The sequence below is a fragment of the Lacerta agilis genome, chromosome 3 (assembly GCF_009819535.1).
Source record: "Lacerta agilis isolate rLacAgi1 chromosome 3, rLacAgi1.pri, whole genome shotgun sequence".
Taxonomy (NCBI): domain Eukaryota; kingdom Metazoa; phylum Chordata; class Lepidosauria; order Squamata; family Lacertidae; genus Lacerta; species Lacerta agilis.
Window position 1 is genome coordinate 7,743,062 of NC_046314.1, and position 23,026 is coordinate 7,766,087.

General features: G+C 43.9%; 1 protein-coding gene across 4 annotated transcripts in view; it reads left to right on the top strand.

Moving 5' to 3' along the window:
- SERTAD2 (SERTA domain containing 2) overlaps positions 1–20,709 on the top strand; it is a 123,857-nt gene extending 103,148 nt beyond the window's left edge. For 3 of the 4 annotated variants that reach the window (XM_033142733.1, XM_033142731.1, XM_033142732.1), the window contains 2 exons: positions 16,037–16,982; positions 18,542–20,709. In XM_033142733.1, the coding sequence (XP_032998624.1) occupies positions 16,041–16,982; positions 18,542–18,715 (1,116 nt within the window). In that variant the 5' untranslated portion in view covers positions 16,037–16,040 and the 3' untranslated portion in view covers positions 18,716–20,709. Of the gene's footprint in view, positions 1–16,036 lie in introns of all 4 variants that reach the window. The other variant, XM_033142734.1, reaches the window with a different exon arrangement.
- The last annotated feature ends 2,317 nt before the right edge of the window (positions 20,710–23,026 follow it).

A 23,026-nucleotide genomic window follows, 5' to 3' on the forward strand; every position in this document is an offset into this window, starting at 1 on the left:
ACCCCGTGGAAACGCTTTCATTGTTGTAATCTGTGCAGTAGCAGGAGACTAGGCAATAAAATTCGCCAGAACCATTCAGAATGCTTGCAGCTTATACAGCAGGGGTAGGCAACCTAAGGCCCGTGGGCCAGGTGTGGCCCAGTCGCCTTCTAAATCTGGCCCGCAGACAGTCCAGGGGTCAGCGTGTTTTTATATGAGTAGAATGTGTCCTTTTATTTAAAATGCATCTCCGGGTTATTTGTGGGGCCTGCCTGGTGTTTTTACATAAGTAGAATGTGTGCTTTTATTTAAAATGCATCTCTGGGTTATTTGTGGGGCATAGGAATTCATTTATTTATTTTTCCAAAATATAGTCCGGCCCACCACATGGTCTGAGGGACGGTGGGCCGGCCCACGGCTGAAAAAACGGTTGCTGACCCCTGTTGTACAATGTACCTCTAACTTTGGGGGGGGGGGTACCCACTTACCTTTTTTGGCATGACACGTAATTGGTGCTCTGATCCTTAATGCATTTCGCTTAAAAGTAAATTTTATAAATCAGTCGCTGCAACTTTTTTGGTGGTGAGAAGTAGTAATTGGCTGGAGTTGTAACTTGGATCAAACTATCCCCCTCCCCGAGCTGTAATATACTGATTGAGCAGAGCTTTCTTGCTGCCTAAAGTTAGTCCTCCCCCCCCCCCGTGCGTGCGCGCACGCACACACCCCAGTGTATTTTATTAAGGGTCTACAATGTGAGGGGGAAAACAAGGGATCTTTAGGGAAAAGATTTTGCAGCACGGTTGAAAAATAAAGGCTCCAGCCAAGTAATTATAAATAACCAGAAAAGGGGGAGGGGGATCACCTATTGCAACGCAAAGGGATGTGGGGGTGGGTGGGCTCTTGTCTCCCTGCTGTGCAGTCAAAACTGTCATTAATCTTTATGTAAAGTGGATATCTGCAAGGGAGAAGGGAGCCCAAAGATGCAGAGACTTCTAAATGCACACATGTCAATAGTGACATTTCGTTCAACAAGCTGAAGATGGTTCCATTCAGCCAAATGGCCCACTGGTTAGTAATTGCTGAGAAGGACTAAAGCATTTCCTCGCATCTTGTGTGTGTTTTTTTCCCCAGGCATACAATTTTAAAAGAGGAAGACCATCTCTGATTGGTTAGGGCGCTTTGCTTGTGCTGCCTGCCTTGAAAGTTTTCCACGTTATTTTACTTGTAATCTGTGATCAAACTGCCTCTTCCAGCGAAGCTTATTCTTAATTAAAAAGTATTTTGTGATCTTTTCATATCTGCCCCTCCATTAAGCTGTCTTGATTTTAAATAGACAATTGCCCTCGCCTGCCTGGTCAGAATGGTCCCTTACCCAGATTTTGGGACAAAAAGTCATTTGTTAAAGACTTTTACCTATTGAGTCCATGTTTGGACCATCTATCCCTGAAACAGTTGAAATTCCAGAAGTTGCAGTGATGGTCTGTAGCAACAGGAAGACAGAAAGTGTTGGTGCATCTTAGAAACTTCATCATGGCATGAAGTTAGTCATAGTATATGTTTAATGTCCTGTGCCATTTGTGTGTGCATCTATATGGTCAAAGGATATTTAGATACTGTTGCTTCATTACCTGTATTCTAGTCCTTCACTCCAGAAGGAAAGCCATTGTGCCATGAAATATACAGCGTAGAGGTCTTGAGTCTTGCATAAACACATGTCGTATAATCTGATTTGTGATTGGCAGCTTCCATTGAACTGCCAAATGGAGACGTGTGTGTGTGTGTGTGTGTGTGTGTGTTTGTGTGAGTGAGAGAGCTGTTTCTCAACTACTGTAGTCACTACTGTACTCCCAACATTTTGTTAGAAAAACAGCTTTGCAGATTATCTGTGGGCAGCCTAGTTTGTGGGTAAAAAGGTAAAGGACCCCTGACCGTTAGGTCCAGTCGCGAACAACTCTGGGGCTGCGGCGCTCATCTCGTTTTATGGGCCGAGGGAGCCGGCGTTTGACCGCAGACAGCTTCCGGGTCACGTGGCCAGCATGACTAAGCCGCTTCTGGCGAAACCATAGCAGCGCACAGAAACGGCGTTTACCTTCCCGCCAGAGCGGTACCTATTTATCTATTTGCATTAGCTGTTTAGTATTTTCAGATTCACTTGCTCTTGATTTCAGCCGTAGTATTCAAAGGGTCACCCTGCAGGACGGTCTATTTTTCCCAGTGTAGTTTCTTACAGCTTAGCAACCTAAAAGAGGCAGGTCTGATTACACTCTGTGCGATAGAACTTGGTACTGCTCCTTAATATTATAAACATCCTCAGGAACAATTGAGTCTTTTAGTGTACAAGACCTGGTCCTCTTTCAGAGGATTAGTAAATGAGGCAGTAATTTATTCGAAAGGATATATTTAGTAGAGGGCTCCTTAGCTTTATTTGACATAGCCCTGTCAGGCAAGGGCAATTTGTCAAAACCATTAAACAAGCTCCTCTTCTTCAGGGAGGAGAGGTTTCCCTTAGCAAACCGACGACGGTAGAAACTGTTTCTAATTTAATAGAAACATATGCTTCCTGCAAAAACCTTAGCAAGCCACATGAATTGCAGGCCTGCTTGAATTGTTTTGTGTGTGTCTCTCTGTGTGTGTTTCACTACAGTAAAATCTTGTTTGGGAGCAAAGGGATTGCTGAAGCTTCAGTAGTCTGTGATCTTAAACTCTGGAGAAAGTGGTGATAATGGCAGTGTTGGTGCACATTCCCCCCCCCCCCCCGTGTCTTGCAGCGTCTGATCATTAATAAACAGCAAGCACTCGCTTTGCCCTCTGGGCCTCAAATAGTACAGTATGCAACAAGGGAGTGCAGGCAGGGCAGTAGGATGGAAACAGTAGTATCGGGTTACAGTTTCAAAATATCGCAGGAGCATGTTAGCTGCCTTATGCTATTGACTTGCCATATAATTGCATTGCTTATTTGTGTGAAGAGAGACCTCCCCTTTTCTACCCAATTACAATAGATGTTACTACTTTGGAGCTCTCCCAAGTTGTCACCCACCACCCCCACCACCCCGAAATTACTCTCAAGTGCAAGCGTTTTGCAGTAACTTCATTTATTTACAGGTTACTCAGCTTATATCGTACAGGATAAAAGTCGAAACTGAATCAAACTTTTCCCTTCTTGAAATAAGGTTTCTTACTACAGATACAGATATAGCAAAAGCTTAGCTTTGTATACATTGATAGCCTCATTTGAAATCAGGATGCAAATCCTGTGATGTGTGAAGAATACAAGGCAGAAGTAGCTACTCTGAAATACTTTCCCATGCTTATGGAGGAAGGAGAAGATCTAGAGTTCACCCTCATAGTTTCTGCAGGGTGGCCCAAAACACATTTCAGGTTGGTATCGAGACCCTTGTGGAGCATTCTAAGATGAACTATCATTAATTTATTGGCTGTTCATCAATTTTCCATCTCTTTAAATTTGATGCGCAGTACAGTATCTCATTAATAAGTGTTTTTTTGGGCACATAAATTAAAAATACCTAGCTTTTTCCCCACCAAGAAGCTTTGAGGGATTTTTGTTGCAATTTTGCATCTGTAAATAACTGTGGGTGGGTGGGTGGGTGTTCTCCAGATCCGGTAAGTCACACACTTACAGGCCAGTCATCAAAAGGGCTTCAGAGAGCAACATACACAAATTGGATCTCTGCCAGCATAGAGTATGGGGGAATTAGAAATTTACCCTGTGTATTTGCGCGCATTATGGCTTCAGACTGATTAATTTCTGCCTGACTCCACCTATCCACCCACACCTGAGTAAATGGGGAGAACTGGTTCATTTTAAAAATTTAAACACAGCGGATCTCTCCAATGCGTGGTTTTGGGCAGCCCTGAAATCTTTACAGTGACAACCGATGAACACTACTAAACAAGTCTTTGTTCTCTGGCTCCATAGTTATTTCCCAGAACTGAAAAGGAGCCAATTTTGATGCAGTTCTTAAAAATATATTCTTAATAAATAATAGCTTCCTTGCAGAGGAAAGGGAAAGCGTAGCTAATAGACTTCATTTATGGAATTCGGGGGGGGGGGGGCGGGGAGCCTTGAAAGGTGGAAAAAACCATAATTAATATGTCACACTGTGCAGGAGGGGAAGAAACTGACCTTCATTTTGGCATCTGCTTCAGTCCAACTTGCACACATGATATTACAGAGGGTCACAAGCATCTCTTCTAGTATCAGAATCAGTGTTTCAAGGTGTATGTGCATGTCTGTATGTATCCCACACTTTGTGCACTATACTACAGGGGAAATACTGGTGTAACACAACTGTACATGTAGTAAGACAAAAATGTTTGCATCAGGTCATATTCCAAGGCTGCTTTTTCATGATCAAGCTATCTGAGGATAACAATCGGAGCCTTTAAGCCTCTGATTCTTTACATTTGCAAAAGGTTAATTCTTCAAATGTGCAAAAGCTCTACACTTTTGTGACCCGGTTTGCATGTCACATTAAGCCATACCTAAAATAAAACTGGTTTAATGTGAACAAGCTGTGCTGCTGAAGCTGTAGGTTCTTTGCTCATCTCCTTCCCTTCTTCAAGCTGCCAGGAAACAAGCTTGTGGTTTATTTCTCTCCAAACAAAGCACGAGTGGAAGCCAAGGTTTGTTGCCCACGGTTTGCAAATTTATTGTGGGGATCACAAGTGTATACACGTCGAATGGGTTTGCTGCATTAAAGCCTGGAGAGAGCCTTCAAGAGGGTAGATCCCAGGACAATAATGGGTTTGTGACTTTCATCTCAGGAAATAGTGAGCACATTCCATGGGACAGTCAGAAAAATAGCATACACGTTTTTCATAGTGGAGTTAACCTAAATCCCTACTTTGCATCTTTGTTGGTGGAGGAGCATAATCATGTTCCATATGATGGGGGGGGGGAATAAAATAAAAATTATTCCATGTTGCATAAAATGCTTCCAGAGACTTCTCTTTTTAGCACTCATATCTGGCTATGGGCCAGATATTTTGATACCACAAGTTCAAAAGGAGCATATAGCTGAACAAATGTTCATTTTTGGGATTGTCACACTTTTTCAGGACTAACAGAATATTCTCATTTGTAGTCTCTGCAAATGATGTGGCAAAAAAAAGATACCCAAGACTCTGGGAAAGACTAAAGGAGCAAAAATACTCAAAGACCAGTAATGACTTGTTCAGAAAAGGCACTACCAAGCCACCTCTAGTACATTGCAGTGATAAGGCCACACGTGTGCTGATCAGCAGGGCTCCCCCCCCCCACCCCAAATCTGGTTCAAAGCACATGTGAATGCAAAATAGAAATGAAATAATCCGTTTGGGAAGGAATCTGAATCAATTCCAATCTGTTACCTCCGAGGATGTGGACAGGCTGCTTGGGCGAGTGAAACCAACCACCTGTCTCCTTGATCCTTGCCCATTCTGGCTAATAAAAGCAAGCCGGGCTGGGCAATCGGCTCCGCAGGGTGGTGAATGTTTCCCTTTGTGAGGGAGCCTTCCCAGACCCGCTGAAAGAGGCGGTCATTAAACCGCTTCTTAAAAAACTCGGCTAATATGGCCAACTATCGCCCAATCTCAAATCTTCCATTCTTGGGCAAGGTGATTGAGTGGGTGGTTGCCGAACAAATCCAAGCACGCCTGGAGGATGCGGATCCTTGGGATCCCTTCCAATCGGGATTCAGGCCTCATCATGGGACTGAAACTGCCTTGGTCGCGCTGGTCGATGATCTCTGCCTGGGCTAGGGACAAAGGTGAGAGCCATTTCCTAGTTCTGCTGGATCTCTCAGCGGCCTTTGATACCATTGACCATAACATCCTTCTGGACCGTCTAGAGGAGCTGGGGGCACTGTTATACAGTGGTTCTGCTCCTTTCTCCTGGGCTGTGTCCAGAAAGTGGTGTTGGGGGATGAGTGTTCAGACCCCTGGGCTCTCACTTGTGGGGTGCCTCAGGGTTCCGTCCTCTCCCCCGTGCTTTTCAACATCTACATGAAGCCATTGGGAGAGATCATCAGGGGGTTTGGGCTGGGTGTTCATCAGTATGCAGATGATACCCAACTCTACCTCTCTTTTAAATCAGAACCAGTGAAGGCGGTGAAGGTCCTGTGTGAGTGTCTGGAGGCAGTTGGAGGATGGATGGCGGCTAACAGATTGAGGTTGAAACCTGACAAGACAGAAGAACTGTTTTGGGGGGATGGGTGGGCGGGTGTGGGGGACTCCCTGGTCCTGAATGGGGTAACTGTGCCCCTGAAGGACCAGGTGCGCAGCCTGGGAGTCATTTTGGACCTGCAGCTGTCCATGGAGGTGCAGGTCAATTCTGTGTCCAGGGCAGCTGTTTACCAGCTCCATCTGGTACGCAGACTGAGACCCTACCTGCCCGCAGACTGTCTCGCCAGAGTGGTGCATGCTCTGGTTATCTCCCGCTTGGACTACTGCAACGCGCTCTACGTGGGGCTACCTTTGAAGATGACCCAGAAACTAGACTTCATCCAGAATGCAGCAGCTAGACAGGTGACTGGGAGCGGCCGCCGAGACCACATAACACTGGTCTTGAAAGACCTACATTGGCTCCCAGTATGTTTCCAAGCACAATTCAAAGTGTTGGTGCTGACCTTTAAAGCCCTAAACGGCCTCGGCCCAGTATACCTGAAGGAGCATGTCCACTCCCATCGTTCGGCCCAGACACTGAGGTCCAGTGCCAAGGGCCTTCTGGCGGTTTCCTCACTACGAGAAGCAAAGTTACAGGGAACCAGGCAGAGGGCCTTCTCGGTAGTGGCACCCACACAGTGGCGGAGCTTCATTCTCCAGCACTGGAGGCGGGGAGCAGGTGGGGGTGGGGCTGGCACGCGTCCCGGGGGCGTGGCGCGCATTCTGGGGCCTGGCACGCAGCCTGCGGGGGTGGGTGCCTAGCGCAGGCGGGGGCAGCCGCGATGGACCCCCCCCCCGGATCACGCCAATGGGGCAGTGCGCTCCTATCCCCACCTTCTGCCCCTGTGCCCGCCCTGTGGAACGCCCCCCCATCAGATGTCAATGGAATAAACAACTATCTGACATTTAGAAGGCATCTGAAGGCAGCCCAGTTTAGGGAAGTTTTTTAATGACTGATGTTTTAATGTATTTTTAATCTCCTGTTGGAAGCCGCCCAGCCACTGTGGCTGGGGAAATCCAGCCAGATGGGCGGGGAATAAGTAATATATTATTATTATTATTATTATTATTATTATTATTATTATTATTATTATTATCGTTGTTGTTGTTGTTATCATTGTTATTATTTATTAAGATGCAGAGGACTCTTGTGGTGGAAAACATTGCACAGAACATCTACATAACACAGAAATATATAAACCCTAAGTAAGCTGTAACACCATCTTTTTAAGCACACAATCATGTGCTACATCCTGGGTAGGCAAACTAAGGCCCAGGGGCTACATCCCACCCAATTGCCTTCTAAATCCAACCCACAGAGGCAGGGGCGTAGCAAGCCTCTTCGCCACCCGGGGCGGCGTGCACAGAGGCACTCCTGGGGGCGGGGCGGCGTGACACGTGCGCCGTGATGTCACGACGCAATGTCATGGCAGGCTGTGCAGAGCTGCAGTGCAGTGGCGAGGGGCAGCCCAGAGAGGGAGGGGTGTCACCCCTTCTCGCTGGCCCGCCCCTCACCTCTCCACTGAGGCAGCGCTGAAAAAAGCGCTTTAAAAACATGGGGAAGGAAAGGGTGTACCCCAGGGTGGTACACGGGGTGGGTGGCCCCCCCCCCCCGCACTCTGCCCCTGCGCAGACAGTCCGGGAATCAGTGTGTTTTTACATGAGTAGAATGTGTGCTTTTATTTAAAATGCATCTCTGGGTTATTTGTGGGGCATAGGAATTCGTTCATTCCCTCCCCCCAAAAAATATAGTCCATCCATCCACCACCACCACCCCCAAGGTCTGAGGGACAGTGGACTGAAAAAGTTTGCTACATCCTGTACTAGCAGGACATGGTTGTGCCAAGATTTATAGCCTTTTTTGGTATTAGTGACTCCAGTATCTGAGAGAGCTTGTGGTGGGGTGTTTTGGTGGTGTTGCAGTTGGCATCTATTGTGAGCTTAAAGAAACTTTGGTATCTGTGTTTTGTGGGGGGGACGGGGACACACAGTTTATTTAAACTGTCCCTGGCTGAACAGAGCATGCTGTATTTTCTCTGCCAAAATTAAATAAATAAATAAACACTTCTCTGCATGTTGAGTCTCTTCAGTTGTTGGGCCTGTGGTTTCACAGGCACCCGTTGGATCCATACTTGTGATATAATATAGGTCAAATGAGATTTGTAAGCAGTCTCCTGATATCTCTTTATTTTGTTGAAGCGCAGCTGTGAAATGTTGCATATTTGTTCAGAAGAGCAACGGAGACTTGCTTCGCACACAAAAAGCTATAGTTTAAAACCAGCGATGGTTTTATCAGGTGGGATGGCTTTGCTCCTGTTTCTGACTGTGGCACATGTGGGTGGAAGCAAGTTAGTGTCTATCCTGTCCTGCAAACAGGCTCAGGAGGAGAAGCCCCATCAGTGCTTGAAGGTCTTTTCTCTCTCTCTCTCTCTCTCTCTCTCTCTCTCTCTCTCTCTCTCTCTCTCCCTCCCTCCCTCCCCTCCCCTCCCCTCCCCTCCCCTCCCCTACAATCTGATTGTAGGAACATTCATTTCTGCTTTGCCTTTCATGAATCTTTGGCTTTCTTATTTAATTTTCATCTTCCTCCCCCTTGGAGTGCAAATACTTATACTTCAGTATGACAAAAGGAATCATAAAAACAAACTTGACGAGGCAAGCTTTTAACAAATGTAAATGGGCTCTCAAAAACAGCTTGTCATGGGTATCATGGGTATTGTGTTGGAAAGGGTTCCCCCTCTGGGCTGGCCTAAGAACTTGGAAGTGACTGAAGTAGCTCAGCCAGATCCAGCTACAGTATTGGAAAGGCATATTTTGGGTAAGTGTAACCGAGGCATGCCTTGACTAACATCATGGCGAGGCTTTATGCACAGGGGAGGATGAGTGTTGGATAAGAGATCTCCAGAGTCCAGAGTGGATTCAAGCTGGCAGATCATTGCTCTTCCACTGTTACAGTATGTGAAGTTGGAAATGGCTACCTACATTTCAGCAGCTGCAGCACTCCTTAGGTGTGTTCATCGCCATCTGTTATTCGCCAGTGTGGTGTAGTGGTTAAGAGTGGTAGACTCGTAATCTGGGGAACCGGGTTCGTGTCTCCGCTCCTCCACATGCAGCTGCTGGGTGACCTTGGGCTAGTCACACTTCTCTGAAGTCTCTCAGCCCCACTCACTTCACAGAGTGTTTGTTGTGGGGGAGGATGGGAAAAGGAGAATGTGAGCCGCTTTGAGGCTCCTTCGGGTAGTGAAAAGCGGGATATCAAATCCAAACTTCTTCTTCTTCTTCTTCTTCGCCCATAGCAATGGCTTTGCATTGTAAGTGAGAAAGGTTCGATTTTGAGCATGGTTTCTTTTAAATCAGTGAAGAATGAATTATATGTGAGAGTAAACAGTCCTGTGTACAGGAAAGGCTTGGGTGGGTCACTTCAAAGCTTAGCGCAACCCCCCCCCCCACCCCCCACCCCCCACAGCAATCCTGAGAGAATCTACTATAATTTGCTTAATTTTAAGGAAAAAGTGAGGGCATTTTAACTCTTTTGAGTAATAAACCTTTAGGTCCTGTTCTTAGAAATCAGCCCAGTCATTTATTTTAAACACTTAAGGCAAAGCAACCATAGAAAGTAGGAGTGTTATTGGTAGTGCAGACAAAGAGCCAGTGTGGTGTAGTGGTTAAGAGCGGTGGACTCGTAATCTGGTGAACCGGGTTTGCGTCTCCACACCTCCACATGCAGATGCTGGGTGACCTTGGGCTAGTCACACTTCTTTGAAGTCTCTCAGCCCCACTCACCTCACTGAGTGTTTGTTGTGGCGGAGGAAGGGAAAGGAGAATGTTAGCCGCTTTGAGACTGCTTCGGGTAGTGATAAAGCGGGATATCAAATCCAAACTCTTCTTCTTCTTCTTCTACCCATATTGTCACCTCCAATAACCAAAGTGGGGTTGCTTTGCTTTATAGAGCTGGTATTTTTTTTCTAATGGCACAGCATTGATCTGCACAGCCTCACAAGTTTTTAATGATCCAGTACTTTGTGATGTTGTCTCTTTATGTTATGATCAAAAAGAAGAAGAAAACCCGAAAAGTGATTTAAGAACAACAGCTTTGCTTGTAATCCACCTTTCTCTCTGATGGGACTCTAGGCAGCTTACATATAAAAACAAGAACCATTTAAAAGAATTATTTTATGAATCTTCCTCAGTCTCCACCCCTTTCCCTCTTGCAAAACTGCACAAAACTATAAAGCTGCAGCACTCTGGGTGCATGTTTGATGTCCGCCTTCTGCTCTCAGAGTGCCCAGTGTCTCCCTGGGGAGAGAGAACATTCCATGCTGGTGGATGGTCCTGGGGAGGTAGAGCTAAACCTCGCTTTTGGGGACCAGTGCTAAATCGCAGCATTCTCGTGCACCTTGGATTCTTGGAAGGCAGCCAAGAAGCTTCAAGTTTTTTTAAAACTTGCAGGTTTCCTAATAGTGTTACTCAGTGCATTTTTCTTTTTTAAAATGTTTAGGGGTACTCTCATTTTGACTCAAGAAAATCACCATTTTATAGTTCAAGTCGGGGAAAAATAAATACAGCAAATGGACAAAAGTACAAAGATTCACAAAATGTTTAGGGGTATGCGTACCTCTGCGTCCCTCCAGAAAAAAAATACTGGTGTTACTATAGCATTCTTTTTTCCTTTCTTTTTTGCCCCCCCTCCCTTCTCTGTGAAGAATTACTCCAGAGAGACTGGACTTTTTCTTTCCAGTAGCACCTTAGAGACCAACTAAGTTTGTTCTTGGTATGAGCTTTCGTGTGCATGCACACTGAAGAAGTGTGCATGCACACGAAAGCTCATACCAAGAACAAACATAGTTGGTCTCTAAGGTGCTACTGGAAAGAATTTTTTATTTTATTTTGTTTTGACTATGGCAGACCAACACGGCTACCCACCTGTAACTGGACTTTTTCTGTTGTCTCTAAACTGAAAGGTTTGTAGCCTGGCTCTTAAAATATGTCTACTCTGAAGTAGACTATGAATTCAGTGGGGGCTTAACTTTCCTGCTCAGTACACTTCAGATTGTAGACTTAGTGCTCTCTCAGCTTTTCTCCCTGTTCCTGATAAAAGATCTTACCCCTCACTGAAGAGTTATTTATTTGACAGTTTAAAAAAAAACTATTGGCATTCCGTGTGCTGTTGGTGAGTGAAGAAACTGTCTGAAAAGGAGTGTCCTAATTGGAAAACTGTGAAGATGGTGGTATCTTCCAGGGATATTGTTGCACTGTTTAAAAGGTGCTTTTAGGGTTGCTACGATTCTTGAGTGTAGCTCAGGCAATGGCTTGATTCAGTGAACTGTACATACATTCTTAAGCCACAGCTTACATGGTAGAATGCAAGGCAAAACAGATACAAAGAATTTACAGCGCACTTGTGATACGGAAAATAAACTGCTTCTAACTGAAATGGATTCCAGTGTGGAGACAGAAGAGCACTGAGAAAGCAGGGGGGGGGTTGAGTGTGATTGATTAGCAAATATAGAGCATGCAGGAATCAAGATCTCTCCTCTCTCCCCCCCATCCCTCTCCCATCCATTCATTCAGGGACTCAAGAGGGAACTAGCACAGACCAAGGGCATATTATAGCCTGGTAAACACACCTACGGGGTGTACAAAGGAGGCCTGGTGAGAGTGTAGTGTAGAGGGCCACACAGAGAGTCCTTGAGGGCCACACCCAACCCCTGGACTTGAGGTTGCCCACTAGTGCTTGAGAACAAGTATGTGTGGCCATCATGGAGTTGCAGTGCCAGGGAGCATTTCTTCATAATAAATGCACACCCATTTTTTATCTGTTAAGGACAGCTCATCTTCACTAAGTTGCAGTGTTTTGTGCCCAAGGCCTATGTCTTACAAGGGGGGTGGCACACAGGTGAGATTGCTGGACATAAGGTCAGCAGTTCAAATCTGCGTGACGGGGTGAGCTACCGTTGCTCTGTCCCAGCTCCTGCCAACCTAGCAGTTCGAAAGCATAGCAGTGCAAGTAGATAAATAGGAACCGCTCCGGTGGGAAGGTAAACAGTGTTTCTGTTACGGTGTTCTGTTGCGCCAGAAGCAGTTTAGTCATGCTGGCCACATGACCTGGAAAGCTGTCTGTGGACAAACGCCGGCTCCCTCAGCCTGAAGCGAGATGAGCACCACAACCCCATAGTCACCTTTGACTGGACTTAACTGTCCAGGGGTCCTTTTACCTTTTACCTTACAGTAGGATTTAGTTTGCTTTTTTAAAAATTGTAATTACCACCACTTGTAACCCTGAGGCATTGTACAACTAGGGTGGAAAGCAGACCCAGAGTTATAGGACATATTGTATTCCTGCAGACTGTAAGTGAAAGACAGAAGATCTAGCTGTTGGACAGCCAAGATCCCAGGAGTTGTAAATGAAGCCTCTTCTTTATACCACCTTACATCCTCCTGTCCCTCCTTGCATATTCTGATTTGTCAAGGGCGGGGGATGAGAAGCAAGTTCCTAGGGCACATCTGTGTCACCATCAGAAGAGCTCACAAGGTCTCCTTCCCAATGAACCAGCCTTAGCTCCATTGCTGTTCTTTGCTCTACCTCAAGAACTTCTCAGCTGCATTTCTTAGGGTTACAAAGCAAATACTTGGTTCTTTACCTATAACCTCCTCCTTCCCGAGTAGCTTTTTGTTTCTCTGTTCAGTGAGGAAGATGAGCAGCACGTCTGGTGAGGCAGCCCAAACCTACAGCTAGCAATGGCATTCCCTTCCAGAGATAGAAGGACAATAGCCAACCCTATCGATATCTTTGGCGCTTGCGTGTCATTTTTACATCCCCCTACCAGGGTAGTGTTTTGATAAATATTCCCATCCTAATTTACATTAGGGTGTGTGCTGTGGAGGGGATGCTTTGTGCGTGCTTGTATTTTCTGCTTTGGAATAACTCCAAGGAGAACTCTTGCAGCTGCAGTTCCAAGGACGGTGTACCTTATTCACTGAGGTCTTGAGGAGGAGGGAGGGTTTTTGCAGGGTGGAGGGGTGGGGATAAGCTTTACAGCCTGGGGGCTCTTGCCACTGCAGTTGCTTCAACAGTCGGAGCCTAAGAAAAAATTCCTGCACGTATGATGTGTGCAGCTGTGTTCTAGATGAAGAAGAAATTCAGGGATCGGTTAGGTGGGCAGGAAAGTGACCCCAAATGATGTTGATTGTATGCCTCTAGGTTGTTAAGCTTGAATGACTGGCACGCAATTATATGTTAACAGACCTGGCGCTTTGGACTGAGACTTCTGGATGAAGCAGAGATGAGCTCTCATTTCAGCTTGCAGCTCGTATTCTCCAGAAGCAGTCAGACATGGGTCCCTGCCTGAATAGATTCAGAAGGCCAGGAATTGCATAGTGTCTGCTCTGTGCATGGCACCTGAATCTGTGTAAGCAGTTCTCCATAAGCTCAACTCTCCAAACAGCTGCCAACAAGTGGCAATATACCATAGATCACCACTTTTAACTGCAGGGGAATGTTTCATGATACCATAAGGCAGAGGTTGCTCCTCCAGATGTTGCTGGTCTACCACTCTCATCATTTCTGACTTTTGGCCATACTGACTAGGACTGATGGGAGTTTGAGTCCAACATCACCTGGAGGGCCACAGGTTAGCTACCATAAGGTTTTAAGAGGCTATAAGCTAAATCCTCTGTCTGTGTCCTGTAAGCAGAAGAGTACAGGAAATCTCGAATCCCAGAGTAACAAAATTCCTACTTTTGCAACCAACACATCCAAATTTTACATTAGGGTTAAATGATGCACATTACAATGTTTTATTTTTGGCGCACACTTGTTGTAGGTGGCATCTCTGCCACTTTTCATGTTATTTCAGTGGTTTAGTAATGGACTGCACAATATCATGGGACAATATTTAGATTTAAATCAAGGGCTGTCCCACGGGCGTAGCCAGGGGGGCAGCTGTCCCACCCCAATCAAATAAAACAATAGAAATCTTTAACTAACTGACCGATCACATTGGTTCTGCCCCCCTAACAAAAGCCCCCCCCCCAAAAAAAATACTTGCTATGCCCATGGGCTGTACCTGTATTATGTGAGGACGTCCCACCCTGTGATTACCAGTTTATATCAGTCTGAAATCCCTTACTGGATTAGTAGAAACAATTTCCGCTTCCGCATTCTCTCTGTAGCCCTGATAGCTAAAAATTCCCTTATCTTTCACTGAACACCCATGAAGGATTGGTGGGAGGAATGAGGGAATGGGCTTAACCAGTGAACCTAAAGGACTGTTTTAATTCTGCAGAATATTTTTCCTGCCTGAGCCAAAGGACAAGATGGCACCCCCTTCCCATTCTATGTAGAGAAGTTGACCAGGCAGGCACTTGAATTTTATCAACACTGGTGATGGGGAAGACTCTTCCTGTGTACCTAAGGCTCCAGGCTAACTGAAGGGGTGCAGAGCAGCCCACAGTTCTGTCCCCTGATACTAAGCTACTTACTTGAGGCACCTAATGTCCTTGTGTATCTGATTCTGAGATGTGGCCACAATAGAAAAGGCACTTCCTGCTCTTACTTCCTCTCATGTGACTTTAAATAAAAACCACATATTTGCATGTGAACGTTGAGGCCTTCAGCTCTTTTTCCAGTGCCCCTTTGCTTGTTAAGGTTTCTTTCTTACCTAAGCTTTGTCAGTAACAAAGAAACTGTAGCATGGGGCTTACCATATGTGCGACTCCTTAATATTTCAAGGTGCATGCTTACTGTAATGGCGTCAAATGTTAGCCGCATGAAAGACAGAGATGGTTCTTTGTAGCATGTTTGTTCTCTGGCTTTAGAACCTGAGCAGAAATGTCTCTGAATCTGTACCTTAGACCTTACTTTAGGGTAAGGCCCTTTGCATTAGGGTCCCAGAACCAGTGAAGGTTGGATTTCTCTCTTTCCAAATTAATTACTATGACACACACACACACACATGCATATATACACCATTCAGTTATTCTGATGTTAAAACCCCATGAGTAACTTCAGCCTTTGATTTCCAACTCATATCTGGTTTGTGTTTAGGGGTAAGTTAAATTAGACAAGTGCTAGATTAAAGGCAAGAAAAAGAGCCTAGAACAGGGGTAGGCAACTTAAGGCCCAGGGGCCGGATCCGGCCCAGTCACCTTCTAAATCCGGCCCGCAGACGGTTCAGGAATCAGCGTGTTTTTACATGAGCAGAATGTGTGCTTTTATTTAAAATGCATCTCTGGGTTATTTGTGGGGCATAGGAATTTGTTCATTCCCCCCCCCAAAAAAAATATATAGTCCGGTCCACCACATGGTCTGAGGGATGGTGGACCGGCCCATGGCTGAAAAAGGTTGCTGACCCCTGGCCTAGAATAACCAGGATTTCTGTCTGGTTTCCCCCTCAAGGTAACCTGGTGAAGACGGCGGGTGGGGGTGTCATTCCCTGGTTCTCAGTGGCTTCTGCGTCCCAGATAAAGTTTTAGCTTCTCTTTCTTTTTCTTTTCTATGCCCCATGCAGGGTGCAAGGTGAGGAGAGCATATGATACCCAACATCTCCGTCTCTGAAACTAACATGATCTCCTCAGTATGCGCCATTCTGCATGCCTGAGCAGAAACTGTAACTTTTGATAATGTGTGTGAATCTGTTGCTTTGCTACTCAGCAGAGTTCAGGTGCGCATGGCAAGCTGCTTTGATAGAGAGCTGGGTCCTTTCTTCTTTTTTTGAAAGGGTGAAAGCATTTCCGTTTCTCTACAATTTCAAATGCCTTGTGCATCGTCACTCTAATGAATTACAAAAAGACCAAGACCACAGTTTCTGTGCAGTTCTGAGGACTTTTCTTAAAACAAGATATGGATGTTGCGTGTGTTTATTTTTTGTTTAGTTATCATTTCCCCCCCTTTTTTCAGATATATGTTGGGGAAAGGAGGAAAGCGGAAGTTTGATGAGCATGAAGATGGGCTGGAAGGCAAAGTGGTGTCTCCTACTGATGGTCCATCGAAGGTGTCTTACACCTTACAGCGCCAGACTATCTTCAACATTTCCCTTATGAAACTTTATAACCACAGGCCATTAACAGAGCCAAGCTTGCAAAAGACAGTTTTAATTAACAACATGTTGAGGCGAATCCAGGAGGAACTCAAGCAGGAAGGCAGCTTGAGGCCTGTGTTCATCACCCCTTCACAGCCTCCAGATCCTCTTGGAGAAAACTTCCGGGAAGTTCAGCCTGCCTTTAACCATCTGGCCTCTCCGCCAGTCCACCCCACTGACTCAGCAAGCACTACTACGCCACTGGAGTCTTGCCTCACCCCTGCCTCTCTGCTTGAGGATGACACTTTTTGCACTTCACAGGCTATCCTACAAGATGGTCCTATAAAACTACCACCTCCAACTATCCAACCAGTAAAGGACAGTTTCTCCTCGGCCTTGGATGAAATTGAGGAGCTCTGTCCAACACCTACCTCCGCTGAGGCAGTAGCAGCTACAGCGACAGAAATGACGGCATCTGTTAACTCTAAGGGGAATTCCAGTGAATCCAGCATTCAGAAGTCCGAGGGAGTCCAGGAGAACAGAATAAATGAACCTAAACTAATGGACTCTTTACCTGGCAATTTTGAGATCACAACATCTACAGGTTTTCTTACAGACTTGACCTTGGATGATATTCTCTTTGCTGACATTGATACTTCTATGTATGATTTTGACCCTTGCACATCTACTACGGGGGCTGCCTCAAAAATGGCTCCCGTCTCTGCAGATGACCTCCTAAAAACTCTGGCTCCCTACAGCACCCAGCCAGTAACCCCCAATCAGCCTTTCAAAATGGACCTAACAGAACTGGATCATATAATGGAGGTGCTTGTTGGGTCTTAAAATATAGCAACTTTTTACAAAAAAATGTTCCAGTATAAACACTTGGTAGTATTTTCACAACCTTCTCCCTTCTTACAAATCTACGCAGACAGACAGACAGACACCCACACCCACCCACCACTTTGCATGCATCTTTGCTTGTCTTTTTCTAAAAAGGATCACACTAGTTTTTGCTTCAAGCAGAGTTGGAGTGCCTTCATCCATGTATGACCACTTTTAATGTATTTTTGAAAGTGGTTCCTCAAGGGAGACCTGAAATCCTGATATGGGGGGGATGCATATTGTAAACAATATTAATATGTTTGACAGAAAAATGAATTGTAAAAGCTAAGCACAAGGATTATGTTGGGGGAAAGCTGTAAATTGCATGTGCATATTTGTCTATTTTTTCTATAAGTTTTATTGCAAGAGGTTAAAATATTATTTAGATAATCATGTAACTTTTTGGCATTTTAGCCCTGTCTAGGTTGACATAGCAATTCAGCCTTTTTAGAGGTATTAACTATTCCTCTTTAAATGTTGCATTTACATGGCTCTTAAAAGAAAAAAATACCTGCTACCCAAATTTATTTTATATTTTTGTACAGATTCTGCAATTTATGATATTGGGGTCTTTTCTTAAAAAAAGAGAAAAAAACAAAAAGCTGTTTATACTCACACACAAAAATGGAAACATAGCTATTTTGGTAGGATTTGCTCACCCAGTTCCTGCATACACCTTCTGATGTATAAGAACTGCTTGTAGTTTTATACAGACTTGTAGTGTTTTATATGTGTATAATGGTGCAAAGAGAAATTTGGATCAAATCATTCTCAAGTTGGCCTCCCTGAATCCAGACACACATGCTTGAAGGGAAAGGCCCAAGGACTCTTCCCTTTTAAAGTTTCACAAATATTTGCTCCCTACCGCGTACTACTGTGATTTTAAACAAAAACCTTAGAGCCATGTCTATTCCAACACTGATGTCAAACAGTTGGCAGGAAATAGCTGTGAAACTTCATTCTGATTAAATTCCCTCTTCCTCCCACCCTAAAACGATCAAGAATATTTTTTTTATCATGAAATGAAGCATTTTTTAAAAAAAATTAAAATACTAAAACCTGACTTCAACCACATTCTTAACAGAAAATTAAGCATCCTTAAGCTCATTTACTTGGGAAAGGCCCATTATGTGAGCTGGTCATGGAGCAAAAATTTAGGATCCAAATTAATGGACTTCTGTGTGCTTAACTCTCTGTTGGATTGCATGCAGCCATTGTATTTGCATCTAGTCTTAGAATGGCATGACTTAGTAAGTTGTAATTATTTTTAAACGGAACCATATTACAACAATGTGTCTAGCCTTTAAAAAAAAAGTTTTTTGGCTGCATAAACTGGCTACGCTTACTTTGAAAGTAAGTTACATTGAAGTCAGTGAAGCTTTCTTCCATGGAAATGTGTTTTGGGGTCTTGGGAGGAGGAAATGTTCTCATCCCCTCCGATGGTGTATCGCGAATATACTGTATTCCTTTGAATTAGTCTTACCTTAGCCTTTTCTTAGAACATACTCACTGTGTTAACAAGTGCTGGGAAAAAAGAAAGAAACTTCAGTATTACTGCAGTGAAATCATCTCTTATCAGCGCTGGATGGACTCACTCAAATATCCACCGCTGTCAGAACTGGAGCCTGCCACATTGCGAACTCTTGGTGTCTTCTCTAGGGTCGGTTTCTTGAACTGACTGTATTACCTGCTTTACACTTTATAAGGCCTGATTTGTTTTGAATCAACAACTGCAGCTCTCTATGCATGTCTCCCTTCCCACTGCAGTCTTCTCATTACAGCTACTGTTGCAGTTCCCACCCCCTCTGTTTTCATTTGTGATGTACATTTATTTTAAAGAAAACCTGCAATGTTATCTATCGTGCCTGTTGCTGAAATTGCTATGGCATATTAATTTTAAATGGTACTTAATTGAGTGCAGGTTACAAACTATATTGTTGATATGCATATGGCTTCTTTAGGAATAACTTTTATATTTATTTAAGAATTTTTAAATTATGTTTTATGTAATTTGGCAATATTCAGTCAGTTCTGCTCGCTTCTTGTCATGGATTTTAAAAATTGTGTCTTGTCTGCCTTTAAGAAGGCAGCTTTATAAAACTGGCACTTTAGAACAGGCCATCTCTATTTATTTAAAATGCATATAATGTATTATGTGGCATGCACACCCAGCTCCTCATTCCCTTACCAACCAACTTGGCAAATAGAGAATTGCTTGTCTGAGCTAAATGCATCGATTAAATCCCATTCCGGCCATTAGTTTTTAATATTTTGAAAAGTGTCTTGTCACTCAGTGTGAAATAAGTGAAGTTTTGAGAGAATACTTTTGCTTATCATCAGTGGTGTGTATGGCAGAGGGTGAGCCATTCAAAACTCCTAATGACAGGGTATAATAACTCCTTTAGATCCATGTATACAGCCGGTGGTATATATAAACCATAAATATAAATTAGCCGGTCACACAAAACCGTGTATTGGTGGAGTCTAGCCTTATCAATAACTCCACAAAATTTACTAACCCACAACAGTTTCTACTGGCCCCGTTGACCTATCCACATCTGCAGCACCAGAGTACTGTAGTCTGAAGTTGAAAGAACCAGCTCACTTCACAGTTACAGAACCTTCTCTCTGGGATTGAGCTGGAGATGGTGCCTATGTGCCCCAGGCTACCAGCCAAGTTACAGCTTTGGGTGCAGATATTGAAAACGAGAGTGATCACATGCATTACAGGCACGGCTCAGCAGTTGTTAAACTTACTCCAAACACTTCTCTGCTGGTGCAATATTAAGTTCAGGCTAAAATCCATACACTTATAAGCATCGTTAAGAAGAACAGCAATGTAAGATAAGTGCTTTCACCATTGTTAAAATCTGATCCCACACTAACTTAGAAGCAATTGTCCTCCTCTTTGGACTAGCTAAGAATTTAAACAAGTTCCATATGTTGGAACATCATTTTTAGAGCAAAGCAGCAAGTTGTTTTTCAAAAACTGGCCCTTATACCCTGCACAGTGAATCCATTACAACTTTTGTAGCTGAAGTCTATCTTAGAACATAATTTGGAGCAAATGGGTGGCATATGTGACCAGGAAAGGCAACTTCTCTATAGTATTTTGTGTCCAAATGACCAAGTGTTTCTTATAATGCATTGTAGCCCTTGAAAATATGAACTGAAATAACTTCTGCTCCTGGATAGCCTTCTCTCCAGTGTGACTCACATTTCTTGAAGGGCCAACTTTTAACAGGCTATGATTTCTCTTCCCCCCCCCCCCAGGCATGAATACTGGGGGATTTTTATTTACACTCATGTGCAATGAAGTTACAAGAAGAGAGCAGAATTTAAAAGAGCTTTTTTGAATCTGAAGTAATTTTTTCCCATTTTGTTTTCCATAAGTTATTTATTCCTTCTTATTTTTCCTTTTGTAAATATATTTATTTTATTGTGAAGCTAACAACACCTGGATTGTAACATGTACAGAATGTATGGTAGGAATGTATTCTCTGGTAGGAATGTAAATCCATACGAGAGGGGAATGAAAGGTAGGTTTTGAAGATTAACTGGGTTCTATTCAGGATACATGTCATTCACAAGATTCTTCCCCCTTTTCTCTACTCCTCCCTTTCTACTATGAGTAGATCTGGTTGGATAGAATTATGCAAAAGAAAAAAAGAAGAAAAAGTTTATAGATTTAGTTATAAAAATTGAGCTGTTTTGTATTCTTGGTTACTTTTTAAAAGGGCCAGATCCTGTTTTCAGCAGCCAAGCATGGCCTTGGTTTCTCTGAGGCTTTGACGCACCACCATTGCCCCTTTAAGCAATTTATTGCCCTTAAGCAATTTATTCTCGCACTGGTACTTGAGTCGGGACAGGTGTGTTAGGGCAGCATAGTCTGAGGCACCTGAATATGCTTGCAGATCATTGTAAACATGCACATGAAGACCTGGAAGGGTTCACACAGTCACCTAGCTTATTGTTGAGCAGGGCTCTAGCATAGTGAGAGACTGGTCATTAGGATAAAACAGTCTGACCACGCAAGAAGAAACAATGCATGTATCCAATAAAATTAGGAGTTATGGGGTTATACCTTTGCTAAATTGCCCCTCAAATATTTTTAAAGTGTTTTAGAAGTGTTAGGCGTTTTTTCCCCCATTTTTTCATTTGGCCAGGGAGTTTAACTGGGAGGGGTGTAGCAGCACGATCTATTAACAAAGCTGAGTGAGATTGGCCTTGACGTTGCACCTAAAAGTTGGTAGTCCTTTCCCTCTGCTTTTTGGACTAATGTAGTACAATCTGCTGCAAAAAGGCACGTTCAGACATTTTTGCTGCATTATTTACTTTTTAAAGGCTTTAAACATTTTAAATGCACGTGCAGTACTAGCCAGGGTGCCGATGAGCAGAGAACACTATTGAAAGAAGCCTGCCATGGATCAGACCCAACAAAGTTGAGTTTCCTTGGGTATGCATCATGTACTTGTTCCAGCGCTGCCATGGAGAACCGCCTAGGACAAAACTAAGCAGTGCAGCTTATAAGCAACTAGGGATGGGGGAAGAGGAATATCACGAGACAGTGGTTTGGAGGCTTGCCCCCTGAATAGATAATGCAACTTGTAGTGACTTTGCTAGTCTAGTGAGTGCTGGACCTTTGCATGTGAAACTGAGGGAGTAAACCTATGTGGGCCAAAATGGAGGAGTTTATTGAACAAAAGCTGCTTTCAGGATACTATCACTAGTAAAGTATGAGCATTTGCCTTCATGTTGTTTTTGCTGCTCATCAAAGGAATTTGCTAATGCAGGTGCAGACAGTAGATCTGTTAAGGCAAACATTGAAAAAACCAGACACTCTTTCCAAAGGTTTGCAAAAGTGTGCTTCAAGACAGGTTAAAGTAGTGCTGAGGAACATAACAGGTCTTCAGAAGTGCATTTTGTGCTGGTGTGAAACAGAACTTTCCCCTGCCCTCCCCACCTTTTAAAAAGATAGCTGGACGCCAGAGGATTACGCACATCAACTTTTGTCTGTCTTACACTCCAGACCCTGAGTTTGAAAGTAAGAACTCCCCAGCATTCCTGTTCCCAAAGGAGTAACTCTGAGAGATAATCCAGGAATATTAACAGTTCTAAGCACCCTCACTAAACTTCAGTTCAGAGAGAAGTCCTGCTAAACCATTACAAAACCAGTTAGAGTTTGTAGATGAGTTGTGCCCTTGCTCCCAGCCCAAAGAACCACAAGTGCGTATCAGTACTCTTCCAATTATCTCCCTGCCACCATTATTCCTTCTGCAGAATGGGTTGCCTGCTGGAAGAAGAGGTGAGTGCCTGGCCTCACTGTGGCACATTATGCAGCCCTGTCCTGTGCCTGTGCACCTCTGGAACCAGTGGGCCCTACGTATGCAAACCCAGGGACTTTATGGTGGTGGTGTTTCCGACCATCCCAGCCTCCTGTGTGGGTGAAGATTCCCTCACACATTGCCCTTACTGACTGGTTGCTCATGTTTACAGCGAGATGCATAATACAATCACAATTTTTCTAAAGTGACCAGTGTGAGAATAAATTGTACAATGTGTGATTTTCCTGATGTCTTACAAACCCTGACTGAAAAGTTTACAGTTAAAGAGAGAGAGAGAGCAGGTGTAAATGTCCTCCCCTGAAAAAAATCATTTATTGGCTCTAGAATGTAATTGTGTGTGTGTCTCTCTCTAACAAAAACCCACAAAAAAACACCCCCACACAAACAGTATCTTGCTTTTCTTGAACGTTACAATGCTTATAATATTATGGCTGAATTTTATTTTGGAAATTTTAGCTCATTTTATAGCCTTTTGTTTTTCAATGTTATGCTAAAAATAATCCTAATGCAAATTCTGGGTTTTGTTTTGTTTTTTAAAAGCTTTTTTTTTTTAAATAAAAAAAAACTTCATAAATGCTTAACAGTGTAATCCATACTAGACTGTCTGAAGGCAGAGATTCAGGGGTGAGGGGGAGAAAA